We start from the raw sequence: 14998 nt of genomic DNA on the forward strand, positions 1-14998 counted from the left end.
GTATGTAGAATACATAGGTGTAAATATAAAACAATGCTTTGAGCGAAACATTATTATTTATTTATCAAAATAGACAAATTAATTTTGAGACGTTGATGGCCTTTCACCGGTTTTAGTAGACGTTGATGTCCCTTCACCGGGGTCATCGTAATCAATCTCTTCAATCCCAGACATCTCACTGTCCCTTTCTTCCGCCGAAGTATCAGTTTCACTTGATGAATCGTCGCTGCTATCCATACCCACTCGTATAATGAAATCATCTATTTCCGTTTCATTCGTAACGTCACGTGTCCAGTACGTTTCTTCTACTCTTTTAATATGGTTGATTTGTTTTTTCCAGTCTTCAGCTGTTATTGATGAGATGGCATCTTTTGTTAGTTGTTCAATTTTGTTTTCATGCTGTTCCACATTTTTGTCAGCAACCCTTTGTTTTAACAAATTCCAGATATGCTCAATCGGGTTCAAATCACAGTTATATGGGGGCAATCTTAGGACTTCGTGTCCGTGTGATTTTAATAATTCATCCACTACATACTTTTTCTCTGGCATTTGTTTCTTTAACTCTGTTAGGAGCTCTGCTTTTGTCCATTCCTCTCTGTAGGTTATATTATGTTCCTTCATAAATTTTTTTACATCATCTTTTCGAGTAGCCGTTGTTGGTGCTTTGTCCAATTGCATCGAATGATACGAAGCATTGTCTAGTACTAGAATACATGATGGAGGCAGATTTGGAATTAATTTTTCATTCAAATATTTTAGAAAATTTTGGCCATCCATTTCGTCGTGGTAGTCACCTGTTTTACATTTCGCTTTAAAAACCAGGCCAGCACCACTCACGAAACCATTTTCACTTCCTGCGTGAACTATTACCCACCTTTGGCCAGGGCTGTCATTTTTTCGAACACCCTTATCCCTCGAACTTTGCCAGCATTTGCTTACTGTATAGTGGGCGTGAATCCATGTTTCATCCATATATATCACAGGTTTTTTATCGGGTCCTAATGCATCATTTTCTCTAATGCGTCGCAAATAGCGGGCTCGCCAAGCTTTAATATTGTCTTTTTCTATAAGAATCGATCTGTTTTGACGGCATTTTTTGAACCGATAGCCAAGTTTATTTTTTAAAATCCGCCTCAAAGTTGTTTTAGATCCTTTAAAATTTAAGTCTTTTTTTGCGGATGCCAATATTTTATTTAACGTGGGTACTTCTTTACGCACATCGTAAATAGAATTAACAATATTTCCGATGGCACAGATATCAAAATTGTCAATGGGGACTCTAGTATTATGTAGACCACGTCTCCCTTTGCTGGGTGTCCGAATTCTTGTCTTCTTCTCCTCAGCAAGTTGACCTTAAAAAACAAAAATAATTCTCAGCATTAATAAAAACATTGAACATTGCAGTTATCATCGGATATTAGCCGTAACATATCGAGAATATCTAAGAAGTACCTATTTATAAGCATATTTTATTCCTTATTTTTATAAAAGAAATAATTTGTATTATACATATAAATCTTATTATAAGATTAAAACTTAATTTTCGTTTCCAAAAGAAAGATTTAGTTCAAAAATGGAATGAAAATATTTCCCATTAGTTGTTTTTTACAGAAGATAGCCTATATGGGCTATGAGCTTTTGCATGCTAAAAGCTAGGCGAAAATAACTTAAAAAGAAAAACAAAGAACTAGCGATAAACTAGAACTCCGCGCCACAAAAGAAGTCCCGTGGATGAGGTCGTTGCACGTCAAAGGCGGCCATCTTGAGACACGAAAAAGAACTCTATTGCAAAGAAATAAGAAAAGTCAAATTTAGTTCCACAATATGCCGCGGGACTTCTTTCGTTTCAATCTAGGCAACATGGTCTTATTTTATGAATTAGGTATGATCTTAGCCTGCTCCACACTAACTGGACGAATTTAAAAAAAAAATAACATCAATCGTGTAATATTGAGGTTATTTTATTATTTCTCGTAAATTATAGATTTCTTCACAAAAACTATTTAATGTCTATACTTGTGTACAAAATCATGCCGCGGGTTACTAATGACATACCCTTGTTAAATACGAAAAATATATTACATACCTTCTTTTTTTATTTTCACAATAGTGCTAACAGATAAACCCGTGGCCATGGCGGCGCGAGCGTTTGCGTATTGAAACGGATGATACCGTTCCAAATTTTTTTCTTCTTGGAAGTATTTGATGACGTTATAAACAATATCACGTGCATCACTTCGAAGAACCTTGCCTCGTTTTCCAGAAGTCGTCATAATGACCACGTATCAACACGGCACTTAAAAGTTGGGTTAGGAATTTGGAAACAAACAGCGTCGTGAGCGTCGTAGCAGCGGAAGAGCAAAACCAGACTGATTCATTTTTTTTTTGTATACGGTACGCCCGTGTGTGAGTAAAGACAGCAATAGCGTGCGAGTGAGAGAGAACGATGAGTGACGCCATTTTCGATTCGTTTCTTTAATGGCGCGGCTTATACCTTGTGTTGTTTATATTAATAAAAGATATTAATTACATTGAAGTCGTCGTATGATTTTATAACCAAAAGGACCGGCTAACACGCTACAATACCTGGTGTCAGAAGTGTAAGTGAACTGGATTCACATCGTCGTGAAATAAGTAATGTCAACAAGTCGCCGCCTCGCCGCTTACAAACATGTCGGAAGATCAAAAACCCAAGAAATTATCGGGAATGTCATGTCCGCAGCCCATGTTGATGACTGGTAATTTAGCACAACAATGGAAGAAATGGGTGCAATCCTTCAAATTTTACATGCGCGCGTCCGGCATGGATGAAGAAAGCGATGGCAGAAAGGTAGCTTTATTTTTACATGTCATTGGGGAAAAAGGTGTGGATGTATTTAACACGTTCGGAAAAGACGAAGACAAAGTTAAATACGACGAGCTCATCGAGTTGTTTCAAAATCATTTTGCCCCAAAAGCTAACCTAACTTATGAATGTCACAATTTTTTCACATATAAACAAAGTGAAAACGAGTCGCTGGATGATTTTGCATGTGCACTAAAACTAAGGTCTCAAAACTGCGAGCTAGGAAAGCTGCAGGAACGTCTTGTCAAAATAATGTTCATATGCAACATGCATCAAAAGTACAACTATATCCGAGAAAGACTTTTGCTTGAAGACAAGCTAGATCTTGACAAGGCCTTAGAAGTGGCAAAAGCCATGCTAGCTTCAAGACATCAGACAGATGCATTGACAGCAGAACAAAGTTCAGTCATGTATAATAAAACTCAGTCAAGGTCTAAGTCAAATACAAGAAATAAAAGTCAACAACAACAGTCAAAAAAGGAAGTCTGTACAAAATGTAATCAAGTCCATCGTCACAAGTGTCCAGCATTGTCTCAAGTCTGCAGAAATTGCAATAAAGTCGGTCATTTTGCAGTATGTTGTCGGTCCAAGTCGAAGTCAGTCAAGTATGTCGAGTCAGATAACAACACCCATCAGGTACAGTCAGAAAAACAAGATTTATTCATTGGTCATATACAGTCGTCATCGTCAAGTGAGTGGACAATAAATATAAACATAAATAAGTCACAAGTGAATTGTATTATTGATACAGGCAGTGATGTCAACATAATGTCAAAAAACGTCTATGATTCACTTAATATCAAAAAGGTATTGTCTAAAACTGATATTAAAATTAAGTCATACACTGGTAATAGTCTAGAAGTACTAGGTCAACAAAATTTACAATGTAAATTACAATTGAATGGCACCTACATGACAAAACAAATTAATTTTGTTATTGCAAATGTGAATTCTCCAACTGTGTTAGGTAAAATTACTTGCTCAGAAATTGGATTAATAAAAAGAGTTTTTTGTGTCGAGTCTACAAATAGTCACATGTCAGAAAATAATGATAGTCAATTGTCATTTGAAACAAATCAAAACGAGTCAAAGTCATGTCATGTAATTTGTCCTGAAGCCATGAAAAGTCAGTCAGTACAGTCAAGTCAGTCACAGTCAAGTCAGTCACAGTCAAGTCAGTCACAAGATATAAATTTGTCTAAACTAATTGAATATAATAATTCTGTTTTTACCGGTCTTGGATGTCTTCCTGGTGAGTGTGTCATAAGTACAAATCCTGATGTCAAGCCAAAAGTCGATGCACCAAGGAAGGTACCATTCGCTCTACATCAAAGGCTTCAAGAAGAATTGGAGAAAATGGAAAACATGGATGTCATTGTCAAGGTCACAGAGCCAACTGAGTGGGTGAGTTCTTTGATTTTAGTCGAAAAGAAGAATGGTCAATTACGGGTATGTCTAGACCCCCGTAATCTAAATCAGGCGATTAACAGAACTCATTATCCTATTCCGTCCGTAGACATGGTTCGCGCCAAGGTCGCTGGTGCAAAATTCTACTCAACTTTAGATGCCAGTAGTGGATTTTGGATGTGTAAATTGAGTGAGAAGAGTTCTTACCTCACAACATTTAATACGCCATTTGGTCGTTATCGCTTCAAACGTCTTCCATATGGAGTCAACTGTGCCCCTGAGTACTTTCATAGAATAATGACAGAAATATTTGGTGACATACCAGGAGTGGCAGTATACAGCGATGATATTTTAGTCAGTGGACAAACACTACAAGAGCATAATGAACGCCTTAATATGGTATTCAACAGAGCCAAGGAATACAATGTCAAATTTAATAAAGAAAAATGTTCATTTGCCAAGGAGAGTATTAAATACCTGGGTCATATATTTTCAGCAGTCGGAATCACAGTCGATCCGGATAAAGTCAGAGCAATCCAAGAGATGCCGTCTCCTACTTGTCTAAAAGATTTACAAAGATTTCTAGGCATGCTTAATTACTTAAGTCCTTTTATTAAAAATATGGCATGTGAGACAGAAATTCTACGTCAGTTACTAAAGAAGTCTACTGATTGGCAGTGGAATGCTAATCATGAAGCAGCATTTTGTCATCTAAAACAATTAATATGTCAGGTCCCAGTCTTGTCACATTTTAATGTCAATGATCCTATTGTCATACAAAGTGATGCTAGTAGCTGTGCTGTCGGAGCAGTGTTGTTACAAAATCAACATCCTGTCTATTATGCGTCAAAAACCTTAACGGAGTCACAGCAAAGAATGGCTCAAATAGAGAAGGAACTATATGCAATAGTCTTTGCCTGCGTCAAGTTCCACCAATTTATATATGGACAAACTGTAATGGTCGAAACAGATCATGCTCCGTTAATAACATTATTTAAAAAGCCTTTAGTCGAAGTCCCAACACGTCTACAGAGGATGATGTTGAAAATACAGTCATATAGTCTAAATGTAGTCTACAAGAAAGGCAGTCACATGTATATTGCTGATACATTGTCTAGAGCACCACTGTCAGAAACAAGCACAGATGAATTAGATGATGATGTGGTTGTGCACGTCAATTTACTTATTAAGTCATTACCTGTCTCTCCAGAACGTCTACAATGGCTAATCAAAGGCACTAATGAAGATGAAAGTCTACAGATTTTGAAAAAATACTGTAAAGAAGGATGGCCGTCGAGTAAAGCTCAAGTTCACAAAGATGTACAGGAATATTGGCAATATAGATTTGATCTACATACAGAAAATGATCTAATCTTCAGAAGTAACAGTATAGTCATACCTAAAAAATTAAGGCCAGATATCTTGAAAATAATACACAGTGGTCATCTAGGAATTGAAAGGTCTAAAGCGTTTGTCAGAGGTCATGTATTTTGGCCATTCATGTCAACAGATATAAAAAATCTTGTCGAGTCATGTCATACTTGCTTGTCACATAGAAGCTCAAATGCTCCTGAACCGCTTCTTCCACATGATGTCTCATTGCTTCCATGGGAAAAAGTTGGTGTTGATTTCATGGATTATAAGTCTAAAAAATTCATAGTCGTCCAAGATTATTACTCGAATTATATTGAACTGATGTCAGTGGCAAGTACTAACGCCAAAACAGTAATTGTTTGTCTTAAAAGTATCTTCAGTCGACATGGGATACCAGTAGAGTTATTCTCAGACAATGGTCCACCATTTAACTCTGCAGAATTTAAGAATTTTATTTTTGAATGGGGAATACACCATAACACGTCAAGTCCATACATACCAAGGTCAAATGGATTGGTAGAGTCAGCAGTCAAGATATGTAAACGTTTTCTTACTAAGTCAGACGAATCAGGAACAGACCCATATCTTGCTTTGCTTCAATTCAGGAATACACCTAGAGGAAATCTACCATCTCCAGCACAACTGTTAATGTCACGTTCGCTGAGAACACAATTGCCTACAGTCACAAATAACTTAAAACCTAAAACAATCAAATTTCAAGATTATGTCAAGACAAAGGAAGAAAATAAGAAGAAAATGAAAGATTATTACGACAGAAAGACTAAAGTATTGCCAGAACTAAAAGAAGGAGATAAAGTCTATTTTAAGAAAATGCCAGATTCGCTATGGACTACAGGCAACGTCAAGTTTAAATGCGATCAGCCTAGGTCCTATACAATTGAAGGGTCTGATGGATTTATAGGAAGAAGAAATAGACAGCATATTTTGAAGCCACCACAGATACCACAAATGGAATTTTCTGAAGGGTCACAAAAGAGTCCAAATGTCAGAACGTCTCCTGTGTCACATACAGTAGCTCCGTCTATTGAAGAGCATACTACCCCGGTTCAAATGCGCACTCGGAGTGGAAGAGTCATAAGACCACCAAGACAGTTAGATTTATAAAAAATATACATATATATATTTGTTATGACTGTGAAGGACTGTCTGTAAATTTAGCTGTCTAGTATTAGTAATAGTATAGACTAAGTTAAACATATTGTGTCTTAATTGTAATTACAAATTGTCTGTCTTAGCTGGTCAATAAGCTACTGTTAAACTATAGTGTTAAGTCAAGTCAAGCTGTAAAATTGTAATCATTTTACTTCTTTCTGATAAGGGGGATGTTGTATACGTCACTATTAGTTACGCACATCACTACAGCTGTCGCGATTGTCTATGTCATTCTCTTTGGTCGTCTCATTGTACTTACCTTGTGTTGTTTATATTAATAAAAGATATTAATTACATTGAAGTCGTCGTATGATTTTATAACCAAAAGGACCGGCTAACACGCTACAATACATACGCGAGTGCCGCCTCAAGCTTCACAGCGATATTACATCTTTCAATCATTCGTCAATCACGACATATAAAAACAAAAATCGACCTTATTCGACATAGTGTGATTGTCAAAAAAACACCAATCACATTCAAATTGAAATTATGATCAAATCAAATTAAAAATACTACTACTACTACTAACTACTACCGTTACTATTACCGTTAGTTACTATTAACTGTAACTGTACTATGATCATAATTTGAATGGGCCATATTCCGAATGCCTAAAACCATGGTTTGTGTGTGGTCAATATTTTTAAACACGATTTTTTCAACTGTAAAATCTTTATTGGATTAAACTTGAAGAAAATTGAAGCTTAACATAAACTACAATAAGGTACTTTTCTTTGCACTCTGTGTCTTATATCAGAATTATAACATGTAATGTAAATAGCTTTCAATTATAAATCTTGAATAATACCTACCTAAATATTGGCTGCAGTTTAAGTACCCATGACCGAAGGGCGTTATATATAAGTAATGCGTTTCTGAAACAAAGTTATCAGAATAATAAGTTACACGCCTAATATGCGAAACCTTCAATTTAAAAATTAATAGGGTAGTTGATAACTGAGTTGACAAGAATCAATAAATTATACGTATTTCATTATAGTTACAAAATAGACATAAATTGACAGTCAAATTTGAAAACAGAATCGAAATTCGTTGAAAAATAAAATAGTTACATCCACCTGAAATTAAATAAAAAAACATAGCAATAGGAATGTGTGACATCTCATGTTCAACAAGTGTCATTTTGCTAGAACGGGATGGAACATTTCCCTACCACTGACTGTAAATTATTATGCCTAATAATAAAAAAAATAACTAAAAAAAATAATTCACGTGAGTGGATTGATTAAAAGAAAAAAAAGTCAACTACCCTACTTAGTGCTTTATACAAAAATGTTAATACCATTAAGATATGTTTATAACCTATCACTAGTAATAGAAAAGGAAGGAAATGGAGAGTAGAAAGAGGAATAAGGTATTTTATGATGTAACTACAAATCTGCAGCCAATGCAACATCCTATCTAAGCTGTAATAAATAGTTTGTAAGGGGTGAGTATATAGATATAAAGCAAATATATAATGCAAGTATCTTTTTCATTTGCAAATAGGGTAGTTTTGTTTTTTACCTTTTGCCCATTTGAGGGTCAAGCTACGATCATAAGACCATGCTGCCTAGTCTTCAGTACATTTCCTTTGCTGTACAAATAGGGTAGTTAAAACTAGTAAAATCAGTGTCTTTTTACTAAAAGTCAAAAACACGAAATTATAATGGAATTTGTACGAAAAAGCAACTTTTGACGTCATCGAAAAACGTGACAAAAAGTCACACTTATTATTAAAGTTAAATAGAAAAAACTTCCCTTTATAATGTAGCTAGATGCATAACATAAATATGTGAATGCACACAATATCAAAATTATCATAACTTCCCATAGTTATGTGTAAGTAATTAAGAACAAAACTGTTTTCATGATGATCTAGATATAAAAAGTGTAGCATCCAGCTAATTTGCATTATCTATTCACTGTATAACGTTGGTATGCCCCTGCCTCATGTGCTGTTCTGATAGCCTTATAAAATATGCTTTTTATTGACAGTGTTTGCCTGGAAGAAGGCTCCATCAGCCTGTGTGGCTTGCCGGTTGATCTGTTTGTGTCGGTCACGGGAGACTATCTCCTCTAACACCTCGCCGTCTCCCTTTATTAACCTGAAAACAACACACAACTGAGGCACAGTAATGATTTACAAAATATATGACTCAAGGCATTTAAATGATGAAATTTAATACTGTGTCAGTCAGCATGATCAGCAAAAGGTCTTGAGTTTTATTCCTACTTGGATAATTGTATATTGTGAGTACAGTGCGATAAACTGGTGAGCAATGAAATAAGAAGGATAGGTTAACCTGTATCGGCCACTTTCTTCATCGAGGACTCTCTTGACAACACTCTGTCGCTTCTCCCATTCTTCTTTGGTCATTGGGGCCATTGCCTTCGACCTTTCCATCAGCTCTACAACAAATACTAAGTGTATAGTATAACTTTGCACAACCTAATGTAATACTAATGCTTAAATAGTGAATCTCGTGAAATGTGAACAAAATCGAATAATTCATGATCTATGAGTGTTCTCCTTAATATCTAGAATACTAATGTTACGAGCATTACATGAAACAATTTGTATAAATATTTATAACGAACCGAGCGGTATGTCAGCCGGCGCGTCTTCAGTTTTAGTTTTCGTCTCGTCCCGACTACAACTGCTGCTTTTGCTTCTGCGCTTCTCTTTTAACTTCCTTTTCTTCTCTTTCAATTTCTTCTTCAATGCCTTTTCCGTCCTTTTCTGTTCTTTCTTCAATTTTTTCTTCAACTTACGAAGTTTCTTTTTTTCTTGCGAAGAATCTGAACTGCTTGAACTGGAACTGTCTTCAGATGATGTAGACCGTTTTCTCTTCTTAGACTTTTCTTTTCCCATCGTAATTAATTGGTAATATATAAATAATTGTGAATAAAACGCGTTTTATCGCCATACAACACCGTAAACGAACTAACAATAGTAACAATTTAATTTAATCTGTCAAATTTGGCAACTGTCAACTGACATATTTTCTTTTTAATTTCGTTTACACGATTTACAACATTGAATGCATATGATTTGATCTACAAACAAAATCCAACCATTGTTCACTTGAAGAAGTTTCCATGTGTATTAACCCTAGCTAGGTACTAGAAAAAAACCCGCTCGTTACAATAATAAATAACAGAACAATCAAGTGCTTAATAGCCCGCTGCTGTTACTTTACACAAAGGTTGCTATTCCAGAGGTAAATAATCAATTATACAGTAAATTAGAAGCGAAGTCTTTTATTTTTCATTATTGCAGAATCACTAGAAATATTATCTACCCAACCAAGATACATTTGTCGTAACCAGGAAAACGTGTCGCATACCATATAGCCAGCCAGGACATTAAGTACCTAACGAATGAGGTGCACCTACTTATTAATGCAGTTGGGCCGAATATTGCTTGTATTACCTCGATGGGAGGAGCGCACAATCAGCATGAACACACGTACAGCCTGAGTCATGTCATGATTGAGCGGCGACACGGGAGTCCCGATGAATAATTGAGGGAGGCAGCGCGCATGCGCGGGACTCACTGGGAGCCCCGTCTTAGCAGCTGCCGCTCGCACAGATTGAGCTATTAATTCTACATAAAAACAGTCATAATGTTCTTTATTTGTTTATAAGTGTCCGTGTAATGTGTGTCGCCGGCTGGCTGTGTTAGCGGGGTTGTGAGGCAGTGTGCAGTATGCAGGCGGGCGGGCCGGACAGCGCGGCGGTGTCGGAGGCGCCGAGCAGCGGCAGCGACGAGTCGGACTGCGAGCCGCAAGCGGAGCCCGACGCGGACGCCGCCCTCACCGAGGAGTGGGCGCGCGAGCTGCTGGCCGGCGCGGGCGTGGCCTCCCCGCACGAGGTGCCCCCGTTTTTTATATGTCCAACTTCGTCATATTACGAAACTTCACATTTATTTTCTATTTCAAGTTTTTAATAATAACTTCAAAGTTAGTAACACCTAACATTAATCAACAAATTAACGACTGATCGACTGCGGCAACAATTTGTATAAGAAACAATTGTCAACAGCCACACCTTTCGCAGGTACACGTAGAATCCAGAGCGGGAGTCGCCGGAGCCCTCAGCAGAGTTCTAGCAGTCACTGTGCGGTACGAAGCCGACGGCGAGCCAAAGGCATTGCCTTTAGTAGTCAAACTGCCTCCCAGGGACCCCTTCGGGCGCCTCTTCGTGGCTGAAGCGCAGTTCGATACGAGAGAGATTCTGTTCTATACGGAACTAGCGCCGGCTCTGAATAGATTGGCTGAAGAAGCATTAGGTCCTGGCGAGGGATTGCCCATCCCGAAATGTATCAAGGCGAGATTACCAGGTTCGTAATTTCTAGTGATGATAATTTCGTAACTTAACCCTTTTTCTTTGTCAGTCTGATGTGTAGTTGTTTAGTAAGTAATTCGAATAAATAACGAAAAAATCTAGGTAAATAACGAACTAACACGATTTGATCATTTAAAATCTATTAAGCTTTTGCACGTCCGTCGTAAGGAATGACTGACTATTATTTAGTTTTCAAATAGGTACAGTCTCGAAAACGGTATGACTCCGATGATATTTTTATACCACTCAGTGTTTAGTTAGGTACATACAACGTCTAGATAACTGAGTCATTTGAGAAGAACATTATTTTTATCTCTCTTCAAGGACTTATTTTCGAAACAGATTGTGTTAACAAATGATTTTTTGCGATAAAATATCTATAACATCAATAACAGAATTTTTTATAATCGCAATTTATTCTCAAATATAAAAGACCTACCTACTAGTTAAACTCTAATCACGTCTTAGGATCCACTTTAGATGGACTGCTAAAATGAATTAACTCGCCAATAATTTTGGCAAACGTAGCGCGATTGCGAATTATATCGAGGAATTTGACCAATACCTAGTCGTACGTTGGCTATCCACGAAGATAGCATTAGCTGCGTTTATTGGTCGACCCCCTCGATATAAATCGCACCAGGCGCGGCGCGGTTGCTGTGCAGAGCCTGCAATTACGATTTCTAATGACTTTATCAAATATGGATATTGTTCAATATTGCAGACGAAATAGGCGGGGACAGCGAATTGGTGCTAGAAGATGTGACATCTGTCGGATTCGAAGCCGCGGATTTCGCGGAGGGACTGTCCGAGGACCGAGCGCGTTCCGCGCTGCACGCCGTCGCCCGCCTGCACGCCCTCTCCCTCGCCCTCCGTGAGAGGGAGGGCCCACTCGACCAGAGATTTGACTTCCTGTTCCCCTGCGAAAGGGCAGCGGCGGGGTACCTCCGGCTTGTCAGGCGAGGACTCCCGCAACTTGAAGCATTCCTACGAGGACGCGCAGACTGCGTCGAGGAGGCCGCAGCTGTCTCAGTACTTTGTGCCAGAGCACCCTCCCTCCTCGGCACTCTATTGAGACCCGCCGAACCTGCCCCTCTGGCACATGCAGACTTTTGGAGCGGAAACCTACTATTTAAAGAGAATGACGGCGTCAGTGAATGCATAGCTTTGGATTGGCAGATGGTGTCTCTCGGGAGGCCGATGGATGACGTCGCACTGTTGCTACTGTCATCGCTGACTCCCGAAATGAGGAGGGCGGTGGGTGAAAAATTAATAGAGGATTATGGCGATCGGTTGGAAGCTGAGAGTGCTAGACTAGGGGCGTCGTCGGCCGCCGCGGCCGTGAGGCGCTCGCTGCGGGCGGACTGGCCCCGCGCGGCGCTGCGGGCACTGCTACTGTGCGCCGGCAGCGTGGACGTGGCGCTGGGCGAGCCACGCGCCGAGCGCCGCCTGCTGGAGGCCGTGCGGGACTTGCACGCGGAGGGCGTGCTCGCGCTCAAACCTGATACGGAAGCGTGACTCAAAATTAGTGCCAAGGGCGTTTTACCGTTCATTTTACATTATCGAGTCCAATACATAGTGTAATTATTTGAGATATTTTAAGCACAAATTTTGTTATAGTTGTATGTTTTTTATTACAACATTAATCGTATTAGATAAACAACGATTGGATTCGATGAAGCCGGTCGCCAGTGGCGGCGTGTGAAGCCTAATCAAAGACTGAATATACGTTTTATCTAATGCGTATGTGAGTTATATCTAGTAGGTGAATATTGCTCATCGTATCAGCGGCTAGAAATTCATTGCGGTCTATTGACTATTATTTAAAATTAAATTATGGATTAAATTCGTGTTTTATTTTTCCAGCATTCCTGTTCCACATAATTTTATACATACAATGCATAGCTCCCTATCAGGAGTCTAAGGGTAGTGGACAGATTAGACAGAAGGCTCACAAAAAAATGTTTACTGTAATTTTGGAAGTATCTTGACATGGCCTGTTTTTCTGTCTTTTTTTTCCTGCACAAATTCCTGGACGAATCCTCAGCTGTCATTGCTGTCAACCAAAGACCTTGTATAGAATAGACGGAGCATATTTAAGACGAAAGAAAAACATAGGTTTTGTCTTTCGCACTCATGTGAGCCGTCATAAGTTAAAAAGAGATAAATATACTATCGTCGTAACGTCTTTTGTACTCGTGTAGCGGGTTTGTTATAGAAACGTACCTATAGTATATGTTTTTGTATCAGAACCACTAGTGCCGTTCCATGTCTTTATCGACATTATTATTGGCTAAATATTTCATGTTAGTCCAAGATCTAAAAAAATATACATTACAAATTGAATGATTAATTACATACAGAAATAACGACCTAGTATCCATACCTGGGTGGGTAGAACCACAAGTAAATTAGTTAAAACGATACCTATTTGTACCCTGATAGAAAGATACCTAAGAAGAACCGTACGTTGCGGTGACAGATTCAGAACCACTTATTCAACGTAATTATCATGGACAAACTTGTTAAAGGTCAATTTATCATTTTTTAATCTATGTCATTTCGCAAGGTGTTATGGCCGAGGAGGTCGAGGACGGTCCATCTAGTCCACATATACTATAGTATCATTTTAATACGACATAGCGGCCACCCTTTGGTTGCTATAAATCACATACCTACCCTTTTATAAAAATTAAATACACGTTTTTCATTGACTTGACCGGAAATCGAATCGGCTCTCGATACAAGAAGTAGACGACCTTCTAGTATATTTCGGGGATTATCTCAATGCGATTAAAGAATAAAAGCAAATACTTCTTTATAAGATTTTTATTCAATATAGTTAGAATACAATGACTACGAAGCACTGAACAATTCCGACTTTTGGTGATAAAAAAAAAATATTTCCTCTTGTTCACTTTCTTTAGAAGTGTATAGTGTCGGCTCTGGTCGTTATAACTTTACCTGCAAGAATGGCACATATTAACGTGGAGCACACAAATACACAAGCATTGCATGTTTACACATTGCACATAGAAGGAATAATCACAGGTAATTACAAAAATAGTTATTCATACTAATTATTTATAGAAGGAATAATCACAGGTAATTACCAAAATAGTTATTCATACTAATTATTTTGTGCAATAGAGAATATTTGTATTGTATTGAAATATTTTTTTCATGCTAATGTAGAATACAAAAACAAAATAGCTGCAAATTTATCTATAAACTTATAACTAAAGTTAAACTCACCTTATGTGAGATATGTGAGTGAATATTGTTGGTACTGCATCTCTATGTAATATTTTTGTTTGGTATCCTGCTCGATAGAAAGCAAGATACATCGAAATGTAATTAGCACAGGCTTAAATAAGGAGAAGGCGTCCTTCAGAAGAGAGAATTATCTCGTTTCATGGTCTGAATCTAATTGTTTCTTAATTTCTTGTTTCGTAAATTAGGATATTTAGGAAATCTGGAAAATACAATATCTTTATGTAATCTTCATCCAAATCGGAAACAGGTCGAAAAATAAATTAAACGTGAATAGAATAACGCAACATGTAGATGTTACATTCAAACATAATATTATGTTATCGATATCAAAGGACAACACTACTTATAATACTTTGGGTACATGATCTGTCAAAGCTGATTAACGTAAAATGTGAAATCAATTATTTGTACAAATGTGACGGCTTTGCTGAAAATATGCGTCTGCATCGTGCTTAGGGCTCAATAAACTTTACAAAAACCAGACCACGTAATGTATTTCTTGCACACAAACATGTATTATGTGGTCGATAACTTACCCATGGTGAGACATTGTTTGATCGTTCTCCATTA

General features: G+C 37.7%; 4 protein-coding genes and 1 long non-coding RNA gene across 5 annotated transcripts; 2 read left to right on the top strand and 3 right to left on the bottom strand.

The window, feature by feature from the left end:
* Positions 1-37: 37 nt before the first annotated feature.
* On the bottom strand, positions 38-2496 carry LOC126370238 (uncharacterized). The gene is made up of 2 exons (XM_050015048.1): positions 2087-2496; positions 38-1352 (listed from the first exon to the last, which is right to left on the bottom strand). The coding sequence occupies exons 1-2, from the start codon at positions 2271-2273 to the stop codon at positions 79-81; spliced, it is 1461 nt and encodes a 486-aa protein (XP_049871005.1). The 5' UTR covers positions 2274-2496; the 3' UTR covers positions 38-78.
* Position 2497: 1 nt separating this feature from the next.
* LOC126370233 (uncharacterized) lies at positions 2498-7100 on the top strand. Its single transcript, XM_050015044.1, has 2 exons — positions 2498-4249; positions 4362-7100. The coding sequence occupies exons 1-2, from the start codon at positions 2672-2674 to the stop codon at positions 4407-4409; spliced, it is 1626 nt and encodes a 541-aa protein (XP_049871001.1). The 5' UTR covers positions 2498-2671; the 3' UTR covers positions 4410-7100.
* An 801-nt stretch (positions 7101-7901) lies between these two features.
* Positions 7902-9777, bottom strand: LOC126370313 (ADP-ribosylation factor-like protein 6-interacting protein 4). The gene is made up of 3 exons (XM_050015164.1): positions 9404-9777; positions 9109-9214; positions 7902-8910 (listed from the first exon to the last, which is right to left on the bottom strand). The coding sequence occupies exons 1-3, from the start codon at positions 9675-9677 to the stop codon at positions 8775-8777; spliced, it is 516 nt and encodes a 171-aa protein (XP_049871121.1). The 5' UTR covers positions 9678-9777; the 3' UTR covers positions 7902-8774.
* Position 9778: 1 nt separating this feature from the next.
* On the top strand, positions 9779-12998 carry LOC126370249 (uncharacterized). The gene is made up of 4 exons (XM_050015066.1): positions 9779-10026; positions 10454-10679; positions 10865-11147; positions 11877-12998. The coding sequence occupies exons 2-4, from the start codon at positions 10515-10517 to the stop codon at positions 12668-12670; spliced, it is 1242 nt and encodes a 413-aa protein (XP_049871023.1). The 5' UTR covers positions 9779-10026; positions 10454-10514; the 3' UTR covers positions 12671-12998.
* A 968-nt stretch (positions 12999-13966) lies between these two features.
* On the bottom strand, positions 13967-14827 carry LOC126370354 (uncharacterized). Its single transcript, XR_007566870.1, has 2 exons — positions 14408-14827; positions 13967-14116 (listed from the first exon to the last, which is right to left on the bottom strand). It is a non-coding gene; the product is annotated as an uncharacterized LOC126370354 (long non-coding RNA).
* Between the last annotated feature and the right edge of the window lie 171 nt (positions 14828-14998).

Source organism: Pectinophora gossypiella, chromosome 10 (assembly GCF_024362695.1).
Source record: "Pectinophora gossypiella chromosome 10, ilPecGoss1.1, whole genome shotgun sequence".
In the NCBI taxonomy this organism is placed as follows: domain Eukaryota; kingdom Metazoa; phylum Arthropoda; class Insecta; order Lepidoptera; family Gelechiidae; genus Pectinophora; species Pectinophora gossypiella.

Excerpts from the sequence above, each read along its gene's own strand:
- LOC126370238 (XM_050015048.1), bottom strand. The coding sequence starts at position 2,273 with ATGACGACTTCTGGAAAACGAGGCAAGGTTCTTCGAAGTGATGCACGT. Across the intron at positions 1,353-2,086 it reads TGTGAAAATAAAAAAAGAAG|GTCAACTTGCTGAGGAGAAG; the intron begins GTATGTAATATA and ends TTGTTTTTTAAG.
- LOC126370233 (XM_050015044.1), top strand. The coding sequence starts at position 2,672 with ATGTCGGAAGATCAAAAACCCAAGAAATTATCGGGAATGTCATGTCCG. Across the intron at positions 4,250-4,361 it reads TCACAGAGCCAACTGAGTGG|ACATGGTTCGCGCCAAGGTC; the intron begins GTGAGTTCTTTG and ends TTCCGTCCGTAG.
- LOC126370313 (XM_050015164.1), bottom strand. The coding sequence starts at position 9,677 with ATGGGAAAAGAAAAGTCTAAGAAGAGAAAACGGTCTACATCATCTGAA. Across the intron at positions 9,215-9,403 it reads GCCGGCTGACATACCGCTCG|AGCTGATGGAAAGGTCGAAG; the intron begins GTTCGTTATAAA and ends TATTTGTTGTAG. Across the intron at positions 8,911-9,108 it reads GAAGAAAGTGGCCGATACAG|GTTAATAAAGGGAGACGGCG; the intron begins GTTAACCTATCC and ends TGTTGTTTTCAG.
- LOC126370249 (XM_050015066.1), top strand. The coding sequence starts at position 10,515 with ATGCAGGCGGGCGGGCCGGACAGCGCGGCGGTGTCGGAGGCGCCGAGC. Across the intron at positions 10,680-10,864 it reads GCGTGGCCTCCCCGCACGAG|GTACACGTAGAATCCAGAGC; the intron begins GTGCCCCCGTTT and ends CACCTTTCGCAG. Across the intron at positions 11,148-11,876 it reads TATCAAGGCGAGATTACCAG|ACGAAATAGGCGGGGACAGC; the intron begins GTTCGTAATTTC and ends TCAATATTGCAG.